A 23,090-nucleotide genomic window follows, 5' to 3' on the forward strand; every position below is an offset into this window, starting at 1 on the left:
TGTCACCTGGTTTAGTAACTCATGATGTCACACCACCCTCCCCCCAACTTTCTGAAAGCTGGAGACAGGAGGCTTGGGTGCGCTGGAAAAAATTGGGGCGTGGCCTGTACGTGCGATGCTGCCCGTACAGCAGGTGACATGGAAACATACCTACACATCCTCTGCTTTTGCTACTGCACAGCCAGATTGCTTAGTCTGCAATCATCTGCAACTCAAAGTCCCCCAGTGTCTGGCAGCCAGAGCTTCCCAGCCAATCCCGGGCCTAGCCGCCACCTGCAGCCCAGCCCTTCCAAGGGCACAGCTCCTCCTTTGCATCCTGGGCAACCTACTGTACCTGGTTCCCTGGTGGCTGGTGCCTGGGCCCTGTCGGCCACTGTCCTGCTGCTGCGCCTACTTCTGCTCCCTCCGTTTAGTTGTCACGTGCAGAGACGTCACATGACGTACGCAGCGCATGCCAGGCCAAGCTGTGTGTCTCCTGTACCCCCTGCGCATTGAGTGACAGGGCAGGCCAAGGGTGCGTGATGTGTACTGAGCTGGGGTGCTGCGGGGGGCAAGTACGATGTGTTAGTGCGGCTGATTTTGGTCTCACCCCACTGAGCGGCGACACCCAGCACCCGCCTAGTGATGCCACTGGGCTACAGATAACACCATTCAAAAATGAAGCCAGCAAGTAGCAGAAAAGCTCCATTTGTTCAGGGCAGTGTTCCCATAACAGGTCTACAGCGGTAACTAGCATATAAGGTAAGCAGCACACGTACTGCAGTAGAAATCTGTTTTCTCTGCAGTTTTCCCTTTTGATAAATGATGAGAAAATTCTACTGGATTTTCTTTAGAGAAAGGACTTCTCTCAACTTCAAAAATATACTCTACAGTTAAGTGATTCCCAAACCTTCTTGAGTCCCAGCGCCCAGGAGTATCACCATTTATTTTCACGGCATCTCAAATTTGGAAAAAAACTTTTTAGTTAATTGTACCTAACCATAATCCGTTAGGGTCATTTGTGTGGCGGCATGCCATTGTGCTTCTTATTTACACATGATTTGTGATTAGCAGCTGCAAACGCTGGTTTTGCCTATCATTTTGACCACTGATTTGGTCCTGAAGCACCAATCCTAGTCACCCATTAAAGACCCTTGCATCACCCCAGGGTGCCTAAGCGCACAGTTTGGGAACCATTGTCTTAGCTCATAACAGAGATCACTTGTTTAGTAATATTTTCAAATGTTGCATGTTGCAGCTTTTATCAACTGTGTAGTTCGATGATTTCAGTCAACTGTTCAGTACTTGTCCTAAACTGTCTTGTAATGTAATTTGTTATGTGTTTTTGATTATAACTATGCTCTGTAAAGCGCTGCGGAATCTGTGTGCGCTATATAAGAAACTGTTAATAAATAAATAAATAAATAAATAAATAAATAATTCAATATAGCCATCATCTGTGGGTATCAGTGAATAATCCTGTCCCACGATAGGAGATTAATAGATTTTTTTTTAAAGAGATTGTAGGCAATTCTGGACAGGATACACTATACTCATTGAAATACAGAAAACAGGAAATTATTTTCCTGTGGACAGTTAATCTCTTGAGATTAATCACATAAATGTCATTACATCGCAAAAAACCTCATGAGATGAATCTTGGTACTGGAATCTCAGTGACAGTACAGTTTGGCATTAATTAGGCAAACGGTTTAAAATGAAACTGTCAATTTGCCCAGTGCTTATGTAATGCACATGCAGTACATGCTGCATATCCTGCCCTGCAGGAGCATGGCCATAGTTTCCACTCCTTATTCACGTGCCTCCCTTGTACTGTACATCACATTATCCCTGGCTGAGAAAGGATCCAGGGTAAGGGATATGTAAAATAACCATACACCAAATTACCCCCCCCCATCCCATATATTTGTAGACCATCAGGATTGTGTAGTAACCTGAACCAGGCCCAATGTGATTGGTTGAGTAGTGCTCCTTCGCAATATGTTTCCAGTAAATGAGTAGACAAGACATCAAGAAAATAAATCATTTTACCTTTTGTGGCAGACTTTCCCTCTAACTGCAGCGGGAATCTGTGATGCGCATCATCTGTAATGATAATGGTGAGATAAGAGCTGTCAGCATGGCACTGGGGAAGGTACTGATTCAGGGATGGACATGATGGCGAATGCACTGTATTATATATATACACAGTATAGCACACTGTTACCCTTCAGTCAGGAGAGCGATACTAATGGGTATTTATTACTTTATTGGAAATGACTCATTACTTTGTGACCCTATCATACCTACTATATCACACGTTACCTTATACCGACATGAATATATACTTTCGTAATTTTTCTTATCTTCATGAATAAAGCCTATCAGTTATTATGAATGTCCAACATAAATGTGCAAACCATACCTGGGGGGATATTCATTACTTGGTCACGACTGTTGGGTTGTCCCGTTCTGGGCTGGCTCAACGGTTATTCCACAGGCGGAACGCCGAAAAGGGGGTGTGGCCACGAGAAACGGCAATCTGACCCGGGTCAAAAGAAGGGTTTAACCCAGGTCAGACCCAGGTTGCTAGGCAGCATGAACGGGTAACCTGGGTCGAGCAACCTAGGTTTAATTCACTCTATAGGGAACTACAAGCGTTGCCCCCTCCCCTGCCCCCGGTGATTCGCCGGCACTCAGCACCACCTCCCTATGAGAGGGAGCTTATTGCCGGGTTACTGCTGGGAGCTTCGCCTCACAAATGCCGGGTCACTCTTGTGAGGCATTTCTGTGTCCAAATACTGATTGCAACCAGGGTCTTGCAATATGAAATGGGTATAATTTATAGGGTGCCACCTAGGTGCCAAAGTTCCACTGAATGTTCTGCCATTTCCCATTCCATTACTTGTAACACAAACATTTCTGTAACATTTTAAATTATACCCCTTTCAAACCGCATCCTCTACCTGGGTTATTGCCAGGTTGGTGACATATGGACTGGGTCGAGGTGTGCTGTGAAAGCAACCCGGCATTTCGACCCGGGTTATAAGAAGAGTTAATCCTCTGTATAATGGGTGGCCTGGGTTATTCTAATTCGTTCGCACAGGGGACCGATGTTGTGCGTATACGCATGCGCAGTCGAATTTGCAGCCTTGCGAGACAACCAGAATAAGAGCCTTAGGTTCAGATGCACTAAGCTTTAAAAGTGATAAAATGGAGAGTGATAAACAACCAGCCAATCAGCTCCTACCTGACATGTCACAGACTGTGTTTGAAAAATTTCAGGCAGGAGCTGACTGGCTGGTGGTTTATCACTCTCCAATTGATCACTTTTGAAGTTTAGTGCATCTGGACCTTAGTGTGAAACCGCCGGAACCGGGTACTATTAAAGGATAGAAAGCAATTAGCATGGCAGTCACTTACAGTTTATCTTTCATTTTCTAAAGTGAGTAAACAGTAAAAAGAACATTTAACAGGTACGTAAATAACCCCCATGAGTTTATCAAGAGAAAAGCGGAAAAACCCAACTTTATGGGTTATGATCTGGAACGTTATTTAAAAGGGCAATGCTTCTAATAGCAAAACATGGGTAGTAAAAGAAATTGCCGTTTTAAATATTGGGCAGAAACATGCTCTGAAATATAGGTATTACAACCCAACGCTTGATAAACTCACAGTGTTACTACATACAGTATGAGCAAATCCCTCCTCTCTATCAAGGGTTACACATTGTGGTCAATTCTATTAGCTGTGGAGGATCGGTGCGAATCATCGCAGCAGTGGCCACACTTTACAGCACCTAAAGTCCACACAAAAATGCTGCTCACATAAGGTAGTTGTGCCCTCCTCCTGATAGTTAAAAAACATTCCTAATTTAAGCCCCTTCCAGGGCAAGGCATGGCTATTTCATATCTCCCCTGCCTCGCAAGGCAGAGAATATAATCAATATTCAGAAATGTGGATAGAACACAATCCACAGGAGCTCTCTAGCACAGTTTGGTTGCAGCTTAATGCCATTTCTCAGAAGATATATTATATAGGGGACTAAGTAAAAAACCAGAAGTGTACCAGACCCTGGGGGGAGGGTGGAGGTGGGGGGGTGTGCCTGTCCAAGGAGTGTCCCGTCCGGGGTGCCTGTGATAGCTTCACCAGGACATGGAGAAAGGGACATTACATCCACCTCTGATTTTTATTACATCCCCGGACCATGCAGGCTTTATTCTCCCCATCCTCCTCTCCCTGGTGACAGGTGTCACAGCGGTCCCGCCAGACAGGGCACCCCCCACAATGCACCCCCCACAATGCACCCCCTGGCTAGACACTACTATTTATGAATGGAGCCTGTCCGGTCCAGCGTTACGGCGTACTGTCCAGTTCCGTCCTTTACCCATACCTAGTATATAGAACATAGGAAAATATAAAGCCATAATGCATCCAATGTGACTGCTTCTCAATGGATGTAAAGCTTTGAAACATAAAGCAGGACTCATGGAAGATCACAGACAAGCTTATACATTTGTAGCAGGACTTTGGCTGGGGGAGTTACGTTAGGTCTGTCTCCGTCTATGCTTCCAGTAATATTTGATTGCTGTGGATTTGGAGTCTGTGATGACCATAATTATGTCTAATACGTGTAGTCCGCTTTCCAACGTCCAATCTATATTGTTATCGTTAATCGTTTCATTGTTAGGAAAAGCGGTAGACTGCTGGGGAAAACATTTCTCTAGATTTGTCCCAACTGACCTTTAATTGTAACCTGTCAGGCTAAGTACTGTAATAATCAGGCTTCTCTTAGATACCTCAGTAATCACGAAATATAATGCTAAACAAAATACGTGATTTAGGACAAAACAATTCATTATACCCCGAGGCATTGTGGGTAAGGATATGGACAAAAACATCAGAAATAATGTGAAAATACTGCATAGTTGCCTACCCGTCTGCATTCTGCAGTAGACTCCATGAAATAGCAGTAATCTCCCTGATTAGTCTAGCAATCTCCCTCATTTCATCTAGCTCACGTTACACTGTTACATTTTTTTTGGAAAAAAAGGAATGAGAGATAAGGGGCGGGTTGCTCTAAACCAGAGATGCTGCCTTATCCTCTGTGGCGGGGACCCTGGCCCCGTTGGTTGAGAGTATGCCTTTGGAGGCTCTGGAGTCCCGGTCTGGTCGGCGAGTCGTCAGGTGAGATTTCTTCTGATGTTGATGAGGGGCCTTGTGCAGGTTCCTCCCTTGCCTGGTCTCATTCTAGCCCCTCCTACACTTCTTCGTCCTCCTCATCCGGTGGGTCCGACGTGGGTAGCGTTGGACCATTTCGCTGCAAGCAAGCAGCGAAATACGCTAGGAAGGAGGCGGGGAAGCAGGCTAGTGTAGGAAAGTGTCAGCTTAATTGCGTAGAGAGAGAAAGAGGCGTAACCTTCCGGGTGTAGTTCACTGTGTCACAGATCTGCTTAGTCAAGCTTACCTGTTTGGTGATTCTGCTCTGTGTCTCAGTCTGACTCAGTCCTGTCTCCATTCATGCTGCCAGACAGCATTGCTGGTTCATTGATAGATTGCACCTGATTGAAATCCAGGCAGAAGCTGGAATCACCTGTAACCCCTTGCTCTCCTGTTCCATGTGGCTCACCTGTTTAGTTCAGATTGAAGTATTCTGGATTCCTCCCTCAGATTGCAGATTGCCCTCTGTCATTTCCTCCAATCAATACAAGGCAGGGGGGATAAATATCTTGCTCACAGAGGCAGAACTGACTTCAGCAACTTGTCTTCCTGCTGCACGTGCTGGATGTTCTGTGCAGTTCAAGCCTGCTTCCTGGAATCCCTGCGTGAGTCTTCAGTGTTCAGCTCCCAGAGGCTCTGCTTGTCCGGCTGGTCCAGCGCTCACGGTCTAGTCCACAAATGGTCCAATTCCTGCTCCAGTTCCTGCTCATCTAGTTCCTGTGTTTATACTCGGTTTTCTTCAGTTATTTGTTATATGCCAAGTCAGCCATTTCAGTTCTGTTATCTCCGTCACCTGTTCCTGTGTCAACGCCAAGTCGCTACCCTGTCCTGATACCAGTTTCCTGACCTGCCTGCTACAAGCTGCATCCAGCTATTGTGTGCTACGTCTCTGCTGTAATCTTCCAGTAATCCTGTCATTCAGCTGTATCCTGATCCCAGCCATCCAATCTGCAATCATTCAACCATCCAATCTTTAGTCATCCAGCCATCCAATCTTCAGTCATCCAGCCATCCAATCTTCAGTCATCCAGCCATCCAATCTTCAGTCATCCAGCCATCCAATCTTCAGTCATCCAGCCGTCCAATCTTCAGTCATCCAGCCGTCCAATCTTCAGTCATCCAATCGTCCAATCTTCAGTCATCCAATCGTCCAATCTTCAGGTATCCTTTTCTCTAAACTCAAATCCTGAACATTGCCTTATCCTCCCAGAACTACCGGCACATATCTTGTTTATTTTGAACGGACTGCCATCTTGTTTATTTTTGCAAAGGACTGCTATCTTTTGTTACTTGTTATTTATCAGAGACTTGCATCTAGTTATTATTTGTCCAATCAAGAAGTATTGATCCTGGTTACCTTATCTGTTATATGAGTTCCTTCAATAAACCTGTTTGTGTTAACCCATCTCCGGCTGGTCACGCCTCTCTTCCTGAGATCCGCACCACTCCATCAATCCACCATCTGACCACTCCAGTCACGACTGATTCCACACACCCATTTCGTGACAGTTTGCTGAAGTCACATGGACTTGGTCAGTGATCAGAGTGTGAGAAGTGTGGGTTGTCTAGATCACAGTACCAGCATGGAGAGACAGATTGATCTTCAGTTCTTACTCACAAAGTTCTGGCAAGACTTATCTGGTTGTTCTTGCAAGCTGCAGCAATCCTTGCCGGCTAATGAATCCTCACGTGTCACATCTGCAGCCGCATGTCATTTGGCCTCTTCACCTCTACCCCCTGACTACCTGGCTACTCCAAAGGAGGACGATGAGGCTTCTGCGGACAGTGGGTCTGTCATAAGTCCGTTACTTTGCCATCTGCAATCTGGTTCTGCTTGGACCTTTAAAGAGCCAGAATCAGAGACATTAAAGGTTTTACACCAGTTACTGAATCAACTACAGGAATTACCATCTAAAAAATTTTCTGTAGTCTCCGCCATATTGGACAGTTCTTTGGTACCCCTTTCCAGTGGAACTGTGCGCAAAGGAACTTCCACTACACTTCCAAGTACTCCTGAGAAGTCCTCTCATAAGCCTTGTAAGGACATACCACAAAGCAGACCACGAGCCCAGCTGTCTGAGGAGGAACGTCAGCGGCGCAGGCAGCTAGACCTGTGCTTCTATTGTGGTGGTTCAGACCATTTCATAGAAGATTGTTCTCTCCGTCTGCCCAGAAATGGGGCGATTCCTCCCGTTACAGCTCAGAAAGAAACCCAAGTTAATACTTGGGGCCCTAGAACAAAGATCATCTTGGCCAAACACGGTTTTACTGCTGTCCACAGAGCTCCTGGGAAGGTTCCTGTATCCATTACTGGAGGTGGAGTCTCAGGATTTCTGCCCAAAAGCATGTGTCCGTCTCATCAACCTCAGGAGGGTTGTCCAATACTGCAGCCCCAGCAGAGGTATCTTGTGCTAAAGATTCAGAACGAGTATCCCGTCTCAAGCCCCAAGAGGGGGTTCAGCCTTGTCAGCCCCAGGAGGGGGCTCTCTGTCTCCAGCCCCAGGAGGGGGCTCTCTGTCTCCAGCCCCAGGAGGGGGCTCTCTGTCTCCAGCCCCAGGAGGGGGCTCTCTGTCTCCAGCCCCAGGAGGGGGCTCTCTGTCTCCAGCCCCAGGAGGGGGCTCTCTGTCTCCAGCCCCAGGAGGGGGCTCTCTGTCTCCAGCCCCAGGAGGGGGCTCTCTGTCTCCAGCCCCAGGAGGGGGCTCTCTGTCTCCAGCCCCAGGAGGGGGCTCTCTGTCTCCAGCCCCAGGAGGGGGCTCTCAGTCTCCAGCCCCAGGAGGGGGCTCTCAGTCTCCAGCCCCAGGAGGGGGCTCTCAGTCTCCAGCCCCAGGAGGGGGCTCTCAGTCTCCAGCCCCAAGAGGGGGCTCTCAGTCTCCAGCCCCAAGAGGGGGCTCTCAGTCTCCAGCCCCAAGAGGGGGTTCAAAGTCTCCTGCCCCAAGAGGGGGTTCAAAGTCTCCTGCCCCAAGAGGGGGTTCAAAGTCTCCTGCCCCAAGAGGGGGTTCAAAGTCTCCTGCCCCAAGAGGGGGTTCAAAGTCTCCTGCCCCAAGAGGGGGTTCAAAGTCTCCTGCCCCAAGAGGGGGTTCACTGTCTCCAGTCCCAGAAGAGGGCTTTCTGTGTCCAGCCCCAAAATGGGATTTCAAGTGTACAGTCCCAAGTAGGGGTGAATCCAGGTGTCCAGTCCCAGAAGGGGGATATTCCAGGTGTCGAGCTCCAAGAGGGGGAAATTCCAAGTGTCCAGTCCCAGGAGGGGGTCCTGTATACCAGAGACCCTGGAGGAGAGTTGGACACACCTGCCCTGGCCTCCGGGCCTGAGGACACACCTGCCCTGGCCTCCGGGCCTGATGTTGTTCCAGTTATTCCAGTGCAGACTGCCTTGCCCAAGGCATCCGAGGGGTCTGCCATGCACAAAACACTCAATGTGCCCGCCGTGTCTGAGTCTTCCGTGGTTCCAGTTTTTCCTAAAAAGTCCAAGATTCTTGATCAGCTGACGCCTTCCAAAGCCCCAATTCCATCAAAACCATTTCAAGATTCAAGCAGAGAATATTCACCCATCTATTTTGATGGGGATCTTGTCCAATATGAAGCCCTGGTGAACCAATATTTGTCTATATTGGAAACCGAACCTTCATCTGGTCTCACGCTAGCCAACATCGTCAGTTACCTGTTTTTGTCATTTAAAGGAGAAGCTTTGGAGTGGGCTTGTCCGCTTTATGAATCTAACGACTCCAGACTTCGAGATCTGACATCCTTCTCCAAGGCCGTAGTGGAAAGGTTCGGTTCAAAGACTCCCTGTAAGAATTCCTCCACCACTACAGTTAAAAGTCATCCGGTGGCCAAAACCAACCATTCTTTGCCATCCATCCAAGATTGTGCGCCATCTCAACAATGCCTTAGAACCTCCAAGGTTTCAAAAAATTGTCTATTGATGCCCAAATCTATGGACGTTAGAATTGGGTACACATCCATGTCCACCCATTGTGTTGGTTCCTCTGGACTGTCCAATTCTCCAGGATCATCTTCTGAAAAGCAATCTGCCCCGTCAATACCCACCATATGTATTGGATCTTCCGCTTCATGCTACCTCAGTGGTCCTTCAGGGAGTTTCAATTCAACTGAGAGGTCTTCAATCCTGACCTTAGACCAAGACTCAAATTCAGAGTATGATTCTGATTATGATGCCACTCCCTTCCTGGGAGGTCCTGTGCTCTCTGGTGCCTGTTTTGCAGAACCTAAAGCTTCACCTTCCTCAAAAAAATCAAAGCATTCATCTAAGAAAAAGAAGAAGCATCGTCGTTAACCTTGAGCTCCCTTCCAAAGAAGGTTCTGGCAAAGGTGTCCGGAGTCCACCCTGAAGGAGGGGGTAATGTCACAGATCTGCTTAGTCAAGCTTACCTGTTTGGTGATTCTGCTCTGTGTCTCAGTCTGACTCAGTCCTGTCTCCATTCATGCTGCCAGACAGTCTGTGCATTGCTGGTTCATTGATTGATTGCACCTGATTGAAATCCAGGCAGAAGCTGGAATCACCTGTAACCCCTTGCTCTCCTGTTCCATGTGGCTCACCTGTTTAGTTCAGATTGAAGTATTCTGGATTCCTCCCTCAGATTGCAGATTGCCCTCTGTCATTTCCTCCAATCAATACAAGGCAGGGGGGATAAATATCTTGCTCACAGAGGCAGAACTGACTTCAGCAACTTGTCTTCCTGCTGCATGTGCTGGATGTTCTGTGCAGTTCAAGCCTGCTTCCTGGAATCCCTGCGTGAGTCTTCAGTGTTCAGCTCCCAGAGGCTCTGCTTGTCCGGCTGGTCCAGCGCTCACGGTCTAGTCCACAAATGGTCCAATTCCTGCTCCAGTTCCTGCTCATCTAGTTCCTGTGTTTATACTCGGTTTTCTTCAGTTATTTGTTATATGCCAAGTCAGCCATTTCAGTTCTGTTATCTCCGTCACCTGTTCCTGTGTCAACGCCAAGTCGCTACCCTGTCCTGATACCAGTTTCCTGACCTGCCTGCTAGAAGCTGCATCCAGCTATTGTGTGCTACGTCTCTGCTGTAATCTTCCAGTAATCCTGTCATTCAGCTGTATCCTGATCCCAGCCATCCAATCTGCAATCATTCAACCATCCAATCTTCAGTCATCCAGCCATCCAATCTTCAGTCATCCAGCCATCCAATCTTCAGTCATCCAGCCATCCAATCTTCAGTCATCCAGCCGTCCAATCTTCAGTCATCCAGCCGTCCAATCTTCAGTCATCCAATCGTCCAATCTTCAGTCATCCAATCGTCCAATCTTCAGGTATCCTTTTCTCTAAACTCAAATCCTGAACATTGCCTTATCCTCCCAGAACTACCGGCACATATCTTGTTTATTTTGAACGGACTGCCATCTTGTTTATTTTTGCAAAGGACTGCTATCTTTTGTTACTTGTTATTTATCAGAGACTTGCATCTAGTTATTATTTGTCCAATCAAGAAGTATTGATCCTGGTTACCTTATCTGTTATATGAGTTCCTTCAATAAACCTGTTTGTGTTAACCCATCTCCGGCTGGTCACGCCTCTCTTCCTGAGATCCGCACCACTCCATCAATCCACCATCTGACCACTCCAGTCACGACTGATTCCACACACCCATTTCGTGACACACTGTGATTATATTTTGTGCTACGGGGCTTGCAGGAGAGCTGCAGGCTGAAGATAGAGAAGGGAGATTTTGTAGATGTGTTTAGCTTGACCGATGAATCCAAAAAGGCATTCAAGGTGGCCAAGGCGACAGGGGGTATTGGCGCTGAGGCCTATCGGTCTTATGATAATTGGCAGCCGAACTGGCCTGGAACGAGGAAGCCTTTCTTTCTAGACTTGAAGATTTAATATCCCTCTGCACTAAAATTGATTTAAGGCTCAGAGAGAGGGCCCAAGAGAAAAGTCGGCTAATACCAGTTCATCTTTCAGTACTCCCAAACCACCACCGCCGCCACTGGAGGAGCCTATGCAAGTTAACCGCTTCAAGCTGACTCCTGATGAACACAAGCGTCGCCGTACTGAACGTCCCTGCCTCTACTGTGCCGATCCACATCACGCCGTTGATTCTTGTCTCAAGAAACCGGGAAACGCCAGAACCTAACCTGTAAGAGAGAGGGCAGGTTAGGGGTTGTAGTCACCTCTCCAAACAATAAAGACTGTATTCTTCAAGTGTCTTTGCAAGTCAAACATCAGTTCAGACAACTGCCGGCTCTCTCAGGAGCAGCAGAAAGTTTCATCACCACCTATGTTGTCAAGCGTTGGCACCTTCCTACCGTACCTCTGCATCACCCGGTCTACCTCACCGCTGTAGATGGTAGCAGTTATTCTTCAAACCCAGCCACTGACTTTACAAATCGGACTTTTACATTCTGAGAAAATACAGTTCTTTGTCATTCCTAAATTCTCCTACCCAATTGTATTGGGTCTCCCCTGGTTACGTGCCCATAATCCTAGTATCGACTGGGTAACGTCCCAGATCCAAGCCTGGGGTGCAACTTGCACCAAGTCATGTCTCAAATCCGTGGCATCTACACGTCAACTCTCCCTTCAAGTTTCTGAAGGGTTACCTCTTCAATATAAAGATTTCTCCGATGTCTTCTGCAAAAAAGCTACTGACAAGTTACCTCCCTATCTTCCTTGGGACTGCTTAATTAACCTAATGCCTGGGAAAAACCCTCCTCGGGTTCGCACCTATCCTTTGTCTTTGCCTGAAACACAGGCCATGTCTGAATATATACAAGAAAACTTAGCCAAAGGATTCATCCGCCCCTCTTCCTCTCCTGCTGGAGCCGGCTTCTTTTTTGTCAAGAAAAAGGATGGAGGGTTACGGCCCTGCATTGATTATCGAGGGTTGAACGAGATCACTATCAAAAATCGTTACCCGTTGCCTCTTATTACAGAACTGTTTGACAGGATCAAAGGGGCTACCATCTTTTCGAAGTTAGACTTCCGAGGAGCTTACAACCTCATTCGCATTCGTAAAGGAGACGAGTGGAAGACCGCTTTCAATACCAGAGATGGACATTACGAATATCTCGTCATGCCATTCGGCCTGAGTAATGCGCCAGCGGTATTTCAGTCATATATGAACAAACTCTTCCGTGATCTCCTTTACCAACATGTTGTAGTATACTGTACCTCGATGATATACTGATTTAAGCCAATAGTCTTCAGAAACATCGAGAAATCGTCAAAGAAGTACTTTTTCGCCTCAGGAAGAATCTTCTCTTCTGTAAATTAGAAAAAAGTATCTTTGAAGTCGCGTCTATACCCTTTCTGGGATATATCGTATCAGGTTCAGGTCTGGAGATGGATCCAGCTAAAGTTGAAGCAATCCAGACATGGCCTCTTCCACACACTCTCCGAGGGGTTCAAAGATTCCTTGGATTCGCAAATTATTATAGAAAGTTCATCAAGGGATTCTCCACTATTGTAGCTCCCATAACTGCCCTAACTCGCAAGGGTGCCAAACCCTCCAACTGGCCCCCAGACGCCGTCGAAGCCTTTTCTCTTCTCAAGGAAAAATTCATCTCAGCGCCAGTCCTGGCCCAAACAGATGTCAGCTTACCCTTCACTCTGGAAGTCAACGCCTCTGCTATTGGCGTGGGGGCTGTTGTCTCCCAGACAAGTTCTGACGGACATTCACATCCATGTGGCTTCTTTTCCAAAAGGTTTTCCCCAGCTGAACAAAACTAAGCTATCGGGGATCAAGAACTGCTGGCGATTAAGATGGCTCTGGAAGAATGGCGTTATCTACTCAAGGGGGCAGTCCACATCATAAACATCATCACTGATCACAAAAACTTTCTATATTTTAAGACTGCTCAGTGTATCAATCCTCGACAAGCCAGATGGGCTTTATTCTTCTCCAGGTTCAATTTTAAATTGTCCTTCTGTCCAGGAGCAAAGAACCGCAAGGCGGATGCCCTGTCCAGATCATGGGAGACTGAGGAGGAATCCAAATCCTATAAAGGAAATTCTATTATTGATCCTCTTGCTTTCGCTACAACAACTGTGCAGGTGTCAATTCCCCCAGGTAAAACCTTCGTCATTCCAGGTTCAAAGAAAACGATATTACGCTGGGCTCATGATTTCAAATTCTCTGGTCATCCATGGATTCAGAAGACCTACGAATTCCTGTCCCGAAGGTACTGGTGGCCTGCCTTGAAAAAAGATGTCAAAGAATATATTGCTTCCTGTCCTTGTTGTGCTCAACACAAGTCCTCCCATTCAGCTCCGGTGGGTCCATTGATGCCACTCTCCATCCCTCAGGGTCCTTGGACCCATATATCTATGGACTTCATCATGACCTCCCATCAACAGACGGCCATACCACCATTTGGGTGGTCATAGATCGATTTTAAAAAATGGCTCATTTCATACCACTCAATTGGTTACCATCAGCCCCTAAATTGGCAAATATTTTCATCAAGGAGATCTTCCGAACCCACGGGCTTCCTAAAGAAATAGTCTCAGATCGTGGGGTACAATTCGTCGCAAAATTCTGGCGAGCTCTATGTAAAGTTCTCAAGATCCAACTCAACTTCAGTACAGCCTACCATCCTAAATCTAATGGCCAAACGGAGACAGTTAATCAAGATGTAGAGACTTTCTTGTGTTTACACGTTTTGTCCTCTCAGGATGATTGGGTCGAGGTGTTACCATGGGCTGAATTTGGTCACAACAATCAATACCATTCATCTTCCTCTTTTACACCATTTTTTATCAATTATGGCTTCCACCCTAGGGTTCCTGACTTCCAACAACTACCTACGACATGTGTCCCAGCGGTAGCTTTGACTCTTCGCCAACTTCGTCAGCATTGGAAGAAAGTCAGGAGTTCATTATTGAAAGCTTTACAGAGATACAAAAAATTTGCTGATAGAAGAATGAAGATCGATTCCCACGTTGAGAGTGGGTGATAAGGTATGACTGTCCACTCGCAATATCCATCTTCGTGTACCATCGATGAAGTTTGCGCCTCGTTTCATCGGCCCCTTTCCGATCTTGCAGATCATCGATCCAGTGGCCTACAAATTGAAATTACCTCATTACTTAAGAATTCCAAATTCATTTCATATTTATTTACTTAAACCATTAGTTTTGAACAAATTCCATGCCGCACTTCCCAAATCTCCCAAAGTCTTCACGCATAGGGGCATTGAATATGACGTGGCCCAGATTATGGACTCTCGCATTAGGTACAAGTGTCTACAGTATTTAATTGATTGGAAAGGCTATGGGCCTGAAGAAAGATCTTGGACCAATGCTTCTGAAGTACACGCCCCCACAATGATCCGGGACTTTCATAAAAAATTTCCAGCTAAACCCAAAGAGTGTCCTGGGGCCACTCGTAAAGGAGGGGGTGCTGTCACGACCACCATAGCAGCTACCCTTGCTCCCTGTGCTGTCTCTGACCTGCGGTGCCCTGACGCTATGCTCTCTGCCCTGGCGCTCACCTCCGCTTCTGATGTCGGCGCTGTCGCTCTGTCACCCACCAGGGTCCATGTCCCTTTGCTAAATGTCAGTTCTGATGCACAGTGTCTTGGCGTTCTTGCTCTGGGTAGCATGAGGCAGGATCCGCCATGATGGTGTCCGCATCCTTCTAGGCCTCAGGCTGGGAAACGCCGGTTGCAGCGCCTCCACGTAGTATTCCTCACTGGCTGGTTTGTGTCACCACAATGGGTGGCAGCCATCTTGCTGGTTCCCAGAGCCTGTACTTCGCAGCTCCAGCCGTGATGTCATCCCTGCGGCCAATCACAGTACAGCTCAGCACTTACATACTGACTAGCCGGGCCAGACCGGCAGTCAGTACAATGTTGTCCATCTGATAGCATCTCCGTGCATCTCTGGCAATTCCTGCAGTCTCCGCTGCAGCCTGACTCCAATCCTCTGGGTGAAGTCTTCTCGTTATCCACTCCTGCTGGTCGTCCACTGCCTATCCATATTCTACCACGGAACCTTCATTGCCGCCATTAAGGATACAAGGTTAAACACCCAAAGGTGTCATCTTCCTCCCTCTGATCCTGACGGTCATTATCCGTGGCCAGTTTCCCTGGTGTCCTAGCAGCCACGACCTCATTCAGCAAGACCCCTTCCATTTGACTTCATCTTAATCCACTCCTTTCATTATTATCTTCAAATCATCATTATCCTTAATTCTTCCAATAATATCTTCAGTCGTCATTATCTTCAAACTCCTTCAGCAAGTTCTTCATTATTACCTTCAACAAGTTATTATTATTATTGTCTTTATTACTACTCATCCAATATCTACAGTTATATCATTGTGCCATCACAAATACCATTGTATCGCAGTATCTTAGGTACTCTTTACTTAGTTGGGCGCCCGTCGCGGGCATCGCGGGTACATTCACAGGTAGACGCGTCCCCTCCGTGGCGACGCGGACACCTGTGAAGCCCGCGAGGGGACGCGTCTACCTGTGAAGGTATCCGCGTCCCCACGCGGGGCTCGCTGCGCTCGCCACGCTTCGGGCTCGGTGGCTCGCTGCGCTCGCCACACTATTCTATTCTCACTCCACGCCCTAGTGGATAGTAGGGCATGAAAAGGTCGGAGGACGCGTACCGCCGCCCCTCGCGGGCTCGCTGCGCTCGCTACGCTTCGGGTTGGCGTGGATCGTGGGGTGGCGTTAAAAATTGGGGGGGACATTTAAGGGTTAATTGTGCCTATTTGGGCTCTGTGGCCCATTTAACATTGATTCCTATGGCCAAATCGGGTCCATTGAGGCATTTAACAGTAAAATCGCGGTCAATCAGCCTTTTTAACATTGTTCCCTATGGGAAAATCGCGGTCATCGCGGGCATCCCGATTTACCCGCGATGACCGCGATGACCGCGATTTTTACCCCCGACGCCCGCGATTTCAATCGCTGGCGCCCATCTAGGTAAAGATTACCGTATCTTATATTAAAAAAGGTTTCATTTTATTAAATTGCCTCATTCCGCTCTATCGTCCACGCAACAGCCCTACATCAAAGCACCCAGCCTCCGTTACACTCTGGCTGGTGCCTCACCAAGCGCACGAAACGTGACAATGGCTTTTCAGTTGGTGGGTCCTTACGGAACCTGCAATCTGCCTGTTCCGTCCCCGCAGTTTTGTGGGAGAAAGTTGACAAGGAGGTGCAGTTGGGGCGCATGGCCAGGCATTTTCCACATCCTCCATTGGTGGATCTGGTAATTTCGCCTGTGGGGGTTGTCCCAAAGAAGGCTCCGGGGAAGTTCCGCCTAATTCATCATTTGTCTTATCCCACTGGGTTCTCGGTTAAGAACGCTATTCCCGTGGAGTGTTGTTCAGTGACTTATCAGTCATTTGACGACGCCTTAGCCATGGCGCGGTCGTTCGGAGCCGAGGCCCTTATTGTGCGTCGGGTCGGCTGGTTCTGATCGCTGTGCTAACCTCCTCTTTAGAGTCCGCTCTCTTTTTCGGCATTTTGAAGTTCCGATTGCTGAGGAGAAAACTGAAGACCCTGTCACCTGCCTTTCATTCTTGGGGATACAAATTGACACTGTGCAGGGTTGTTGTAGCCTCCCGCAGGATATGGTGTTCAAGCTCAGTGAGGTAATCACGCTGTACAGGGATGCGCGGAAGATTACATTGCTCAGTCGTGTTGGGGCAGCTTAATTTCGCTTGCAAAGTGATCCCCATGAGTAGGTTGTTTTGTAGGAAGCTAGAGCGTGCCACTGCGGGCGTGGCCAGATCTCAAAACCTGGTTCACTTGTCCACCGAAATTCCGAGCGACCTGGCGGTATGGGCCTCCTTCTTGAAGGAGTTCAACAGGGTATGGATCTGGCTGGCTCCTGTAGTTGATAACGCGGAGATGCAGTTATACACTGATGCTGCGGGGTCTACTGGTTTCGGTTGCTTCCTGGCCGGCAGCTGGTGTGCCGAGCCTTGGCCCAGCGCTTGGGTCGTGGCTGGGCTCATGAAGGATATGCTGCTTTTTGAGCTGTTCACCATCATGGAAATCTGGGGGCCACGCCTTGAGAATAGGAGCTTGCTCTTCTGGTGCGATAACTTTAGCACTGTGAATGCCATCAATAATCAGAAGGCCAAGTCCCTCATGGTGCTATGGGTTTTGGCGCAGCTGTCTCTGCAGTGTTTGCATTTTAATATCCTGTTTGGGGCTCAGCATGTTCCAGGTGTCGAGAACGAAGCAGTTGATGCGCTCTCACGTTTTCAATGGCTGTGTTTCAGTGAGCTAGCTTCTGAGGCTGATGATGTCGGGGTACCCTGCTCCTCATGTTTGGCAGGTGATCAGGCCGGATTGGAGGGGCTATCTGAGTCCTCTGTAGCGCCGGCTACCCTTAGGACCTACTGCGAGGCTTGTACAGAATGGGAATCTTTCTCTGGAGGGGCAGCGCAGTCAGATAGGCAGGGTAAAGGCGTTTGTTGTCTTTCCTTTGCAAGCTGTATAGCACAGCTATAGAGTGGTTGGATTGTGCTGCAAATGGGAGGGTGTTTGAGCATTGAGGAAAGTGTGCTGTGAGGGAGGAGATGGTGTGGGGGAGGGGGTGCCACAAATTTGGGGGACGTTGGTTGGAGCAGTAGTGAGTGAGAGAGCTATAATAGAGTAAAGGCCCCATACAATATTTACCCACTTTCACCCGATTCCGACAGAACAGATCGGCCCGAGAAATTGGGTGAATCAAGTGTGTGACTTCCGATTCTATTGCAGCATGGCCTCCCGCATGTATTTTGTGGCCTGTACTCATGTGCGGTCTATCGATAATAGGCCTCTGTGGGAATTCACAGCTGTGCAATCAGTCTGAATTACCCCCAGTTTCTGGTTACACAGATATATTTTCATTTGAGTATGGCAGTTGAGGCTCTGCCTCCCCTGCTCCGACTGCACGTCTCTGGTATAGTATACCACTGTGTTAATGTGGGAACACACAAGTACTGCGCGCCAAGTGCAAACGGTATGTGGTAGTTTCCATTTCTCATACATGCGGTCATACTATTAAACTCACATACTTCTCTGTCCTCTGAGTTGCTCACAGGAATAATTACTGAGCTATTTTAATGTTTCATGACCTGAAAGTGCCATGAAAATGGATGCACAAAAACATTTGTCTAATAATAGAAGCCATAGTAAACATGCAAAGAATTACATTTTCTCTCCATAAGGGGTAAAGTAACCCTGGCCTCTACAGGGCAGCTATGATCACATGCTAGAAGAAGAATAGTACAACCCCCCACCCCAGTACATAAAAGTACTGTTCAGGTGCATAAGCAAAATCCAACATTTATTTGTATGGTTAAAATGGGATGGGGGAAGAAGTTGGTGTATTTTCCTTGCTCCCTACTTGTCCCCTCCACCTTGTCCTCTGAGCAGAGGCGGAACTACCATGAGTGCAGCAGGTGCAGAGCATGAGGACCCCTGCGGACCCTTTCACTCTCTTCTTGTCAACCACTGATTTTCCCTGTCACGCTCTGCCTCCCCCTGTCTCTCCCTGTCACCCGCTGCCATTTTGCCTATTGTGAACTTGAGTTGGGGTGGAGGAGACTTGCCCAAATGCTATTTTTGCCCATGAGCCCACAACCCGCAAGTACCGCCACTGTCTCTGAGGCCACCATCAGCACTAATTCAAACTACTATTGCCACAATTACAAGTCAGGATGATGGACATGGTTTCTGTTATTATGACTAAAATGTTGTCTTTGAGTTAAATAAAAGGTTCTAGCCTCTTCACATCCTTATGTACCACATTGCAAAGCATACATTTCTAACATGTCTGTTATAACTGTTATAATATGTCTGTCGGACCCCGACATACTGAAGATATCTGCACATCATACAGTACATTGTAATTTGAAAACAAAGAGTAGATATGACTGACTGAGCCATTGTACAGTATGATGTCATCTGGGAGAAAACTCTTAATGGAAAATGAAATATAATGAATAATTGAAACCACAGTAATGACAAAGTATTAGATTAAAGCCGACTCTTACATGTGCATTATGATGTCTTTAAAGACTTCATTATTACGTGAGGATGGTGAAGCTTTGAAAACTGATAGAGATGTATTTTTGATTTTTTTTAAATGATATAAATCGAAAAATTATAGAACATGTTAAAGTAATTGTCATGTTGGTACATAGAGCCTGATTCATGTTTGTAAGTGAATAAAAAAAATCAAGCAACTGGACAAAACCATGTTGCACTGAAAGTGGGGCAGATGTACTGTATCATGTGCAGAAAGAGAGAGAGAGAGAGTTAGATTTGGGTTGGGTGTGTTCACATGTAATACTGCCTTTACACTGCCCAATATATCCCAGGTTATTGCACATGAATGAGCAGCAACCAGGGATTAATGTGCAATGAATATGCTCCCACTCTACTCTATTGCGCATGCGCAGACCTCCGGAAAAATGTCTGCCACAGCATTTTCCGATGAGTCCGCAGCAGAGTCCGCAGCAGACTCCAGAGGGTAAGTATTAAAAAATAGGTGCGGTATACACCACGCACATTGCACCCATTATACATACACCATTATACATACGCCACAGGGTAGTACCCCCCAAATCATATTATACCAATTAAATGCACAATTGCATTTTCATTACACATTACACCACATAGTATTGATCCATATTCACATTACATCACAGTAGTGTCCCTTATACATACAGTATTACCCATAGTTGCAGTGCGGCTTATAACAATAATGCCCACAGTAGCAGTGCCGCTTATACACATACTGCCCACAGCAGCAGTGCTGTTTATAGTATAAACATACTGCCCACAGTAGCAGTGCCATTCAAACACATACTACCTACAGCATGCGGCTCTCTCCTGTCAGTTCCCCTCCGCCATAAAAGCGGTTGGAGGCAATTCTGAATTTCTCATTAGGGACGTACACGTGCCTAGGGACTACACCTGGATGCTTGTGTTGGTACTTTCACCCAGAAATATACCGGTAACTGCACAATATTTCCTCTGTACTGTACCATATGCCATCTTGAATGGAGTCTAAATGGGTAGGACATGCGCATACTGCCCCTGTAAGCTGTCCTATTAGTATATATGTATACATAAATATAAAAATAAAAATGTCCTAGTTAGTCAATTTAATAGAATACTATAAAGCCACTAGCATCAAATGAGGGCTTAGAACCAATAAATGAAAATAATACAAGTAGGTGGCAGAAGGTGGGAGGGGGTGGGATGAGGAAGACAAGTGGTCCTCACAGACCACTTCAGCCAATCAGAAAAAGTTGGCAAAACAGACTTGAAATGATGGTGGCACTGTTCTGTTGTTAGGGCCAGATATATGGCATCGGAAATGGAGAATGATAAACAACCAACCAATCAGCTCCTAGTTATCATTTTTCAAACCCAGCCTGTGACATGGCAGCTAGGAACTGATTGGCTGGTTGTTTATCACTCTCCATTATATCACTTTTTGAAGCTTTATACATCTGGCTCCTAGACTTTGCATGGACGCCTGCCGATGTGCTACCCAGCTGTCGGCTGGCACCAAATCCTCCTGCAGGCAATACAAAGTGCCATTAAATTTCCTGCACAGGATTCAGTGCTCGAAGTGCCAGTATGCCATACCATAGTATACTGTCACACTTCGAGCACTCATCAGAGCAGAACATATTGTACTGTATACTTCTATGATTGTTGCCTATTTTGTGGAGGAGATCCAATTGACAAATGTGGGGAGTGTGATGTTGGAACATTCATTATTGCAGTCCGACTCCCACTACATTGCATAACAATGCATTTTACAACATTGAGCAACTCTATGCAGGACTACGATAACACGATATGCAGCAAGTATTGTCATGAAGGATCTACACTGCCCACTTAAGGATAAAGTGACACAAGATAATACTGTAGCTGCATATTTGGGAATCTCAGTAAGGTAACATCGGGCAATTATGTTAGTACTATTAATGCATTTCTGATGGTTATCAACCACATTTTAGGGTAAAAGGTAAATATACCATGCCGTCATTTGATTCTAAAATAAATCGCCCGTAATCACACTTTCACGACAAAATAATGACTATTATTATGCTGTTTTCCTCACTGCTTGCTGTGTCCCAGAATAGACTCTCACATCTATTTACACAGTTTTGTTCATTTGCATGAAGATTTAACTAAACCTCAGCTTTCTGTCAGAGAACCTTTTTTCCCTTGTTGCCCAAGTTTCGAAACACGTTTAACTGAAGTTTCTTTGTCTGAACTATAATGGTAGCACAATTTAATTCCATGGTTGTCTCATTTTAATGTAAATAAGTGTATTTTATGTTCCCAGAACACGTGCTTAGTTTCTCTTAAAATATTTATTTTCCTTCCCATTTGTCTGTGAACAAAATGGCACAATTACACTTGGATCGCTGACAACAGCTTACAATGTCACAATCAGCTGTGTCAGGCCTGGTTCCATGGACTATTATAGTCATAAATATGATTAACAAATGTCTTTGTTCTTTAATGACAGCAGTCGGTTGTCCAATATAGATCTATACTACTCTTAAAAGCATTTATAAGCCATTATCTGTGCTGCTCTGTTGTCTAATAATGCCATCCTTCTACAGTAGTCGCATTGGTGTGCCAAGTTTTTTAGAGCTGTACAGAATGACATTTTATCTAATGGAGCGAGATTACTGGCATGAGATTATGGGACAATCAATATGTAATTCTTGGGGGTGCTCCTTTCTCTGCTGTTATTGGAAAGAAACAACAGACCTTGAGGTTACCCTAAAAAAATTAGTCGTTGAATATATCGATCAGCAAAATATTATTTAAATACATCAATTATTTTTAATTTTAATCCTAATTTGTAATAATTGGATATTAAGCGGCAGATTTATGGTGCGTTCACACCTATGAAATTGATGAACCCAATCACCAATCCCAAAAGACATGAACAACAATTCAAAAACTGCGCTTCTATTCAGGGTGCATATGGATGTGAATTACCATCCAACACTGTTAAATGTAATAATAAAAAAGTTTTTCATAAAATTTACAACAACAATACTACAGTACTTCATAAACAGCAGATACAAATTGATTAAACAACTGATATAATGAATTGGGTTTTAATCCTGCATTCCTCACAATAAATCAATTACAGGTAGAGTATCCGCTATCCGGACATCCCTTATCCGAATTATTCCAAAAACCGTGGTTTTTGGAATCATTCGAATTTTTTTTTTTTTTTTTTTAACCCCCCCTAACCCTCTTTTCATACTTACCAAGTCCCCAGGCGTCCACAGCAGGCCTCCGGCATCTTCTCCAGGGTCTCCAGTGGTCCCAGGAATGCATTGCGCGAGTGTGCGCGCGCGCCGGTGACGTCACCGGTGCGCGCGCACACTCGCGCAATGCATTCCTGGGACCGCTGGAGACCCGGAGAAGATGCCGGAGGCCTGCTGTGGACGCCCAGGGACTGCGTGGACGCCGAGGGACCACCGGACACCATCAGGGGACAGGTAAGTATGCTTTAAAAAAATATATTCCAAAAACCGCAAAATTCCCCTATCCGGAATGCTCGTAGTCCCGAGCATTTCGGATAGGGGATACTCAACCTGTAGTACAAACTGCTTTTAAAAACTTTTGTGTACCCCCAACTAAACGTGTATGACTTATGTTCGTATGGGAAATGGACCCAGATGAAGTAATGACAGGATGTTTACTTCTTAATGGATAATTATTCAGATAACTTACCTGGAAGTTGCGTGAGAAGATTTTTTTGGGTAGTCTTAGTCCCCCACACCCCTTAAATGAGTGGAAACAGCCGCACCTCTCCTCAGTGACCCGTGAATCACAGCAATTTTCCATTATGAGAGTAATGACTTGTAAGCCCGACCCCTTCCCTTGATGTTGTCTGCTTCACC

General features: G+C 46.3%; 1 protein-coding gene across 2 annotated transcripts in view; it reads right to left on the reverse strand.

The window, feature by feature from the left end:
- Window positions 1-23,090, reverse strand: part of FRY (FRY microtubule binding protein) — a 367,656-nt gene that overhangs the window by 315,767 nt on the left and 28,799 nt on the right. For both annotated transcript variants that reach the window (XM_083169823.1, XM_083169830.1), the window contains exon 2: window positions 2,032-2,085. In XM_083169823.1, coding sequence (XP_083025949.1) covers window positions 2,032-2,085 — 54 coding nt within the window. The remainder of the gene's footprint in view (window positions 1-2,031; window positions 2,086-23,090) is intronic.

The sequence above is a fragment of the Crinia signifera genome, chromosome 2 (assembly GCF_055691185.1).
Source record: "Crinia signifera chromosome 2, ASM5569118v1, whole genome shotgun sequence".
Lineage (NCBI taxonomy): Eukaryota > Metazoa > Chordata > Amphibia > Anura > Myobatrachidae > Crinia > Crinia signifera.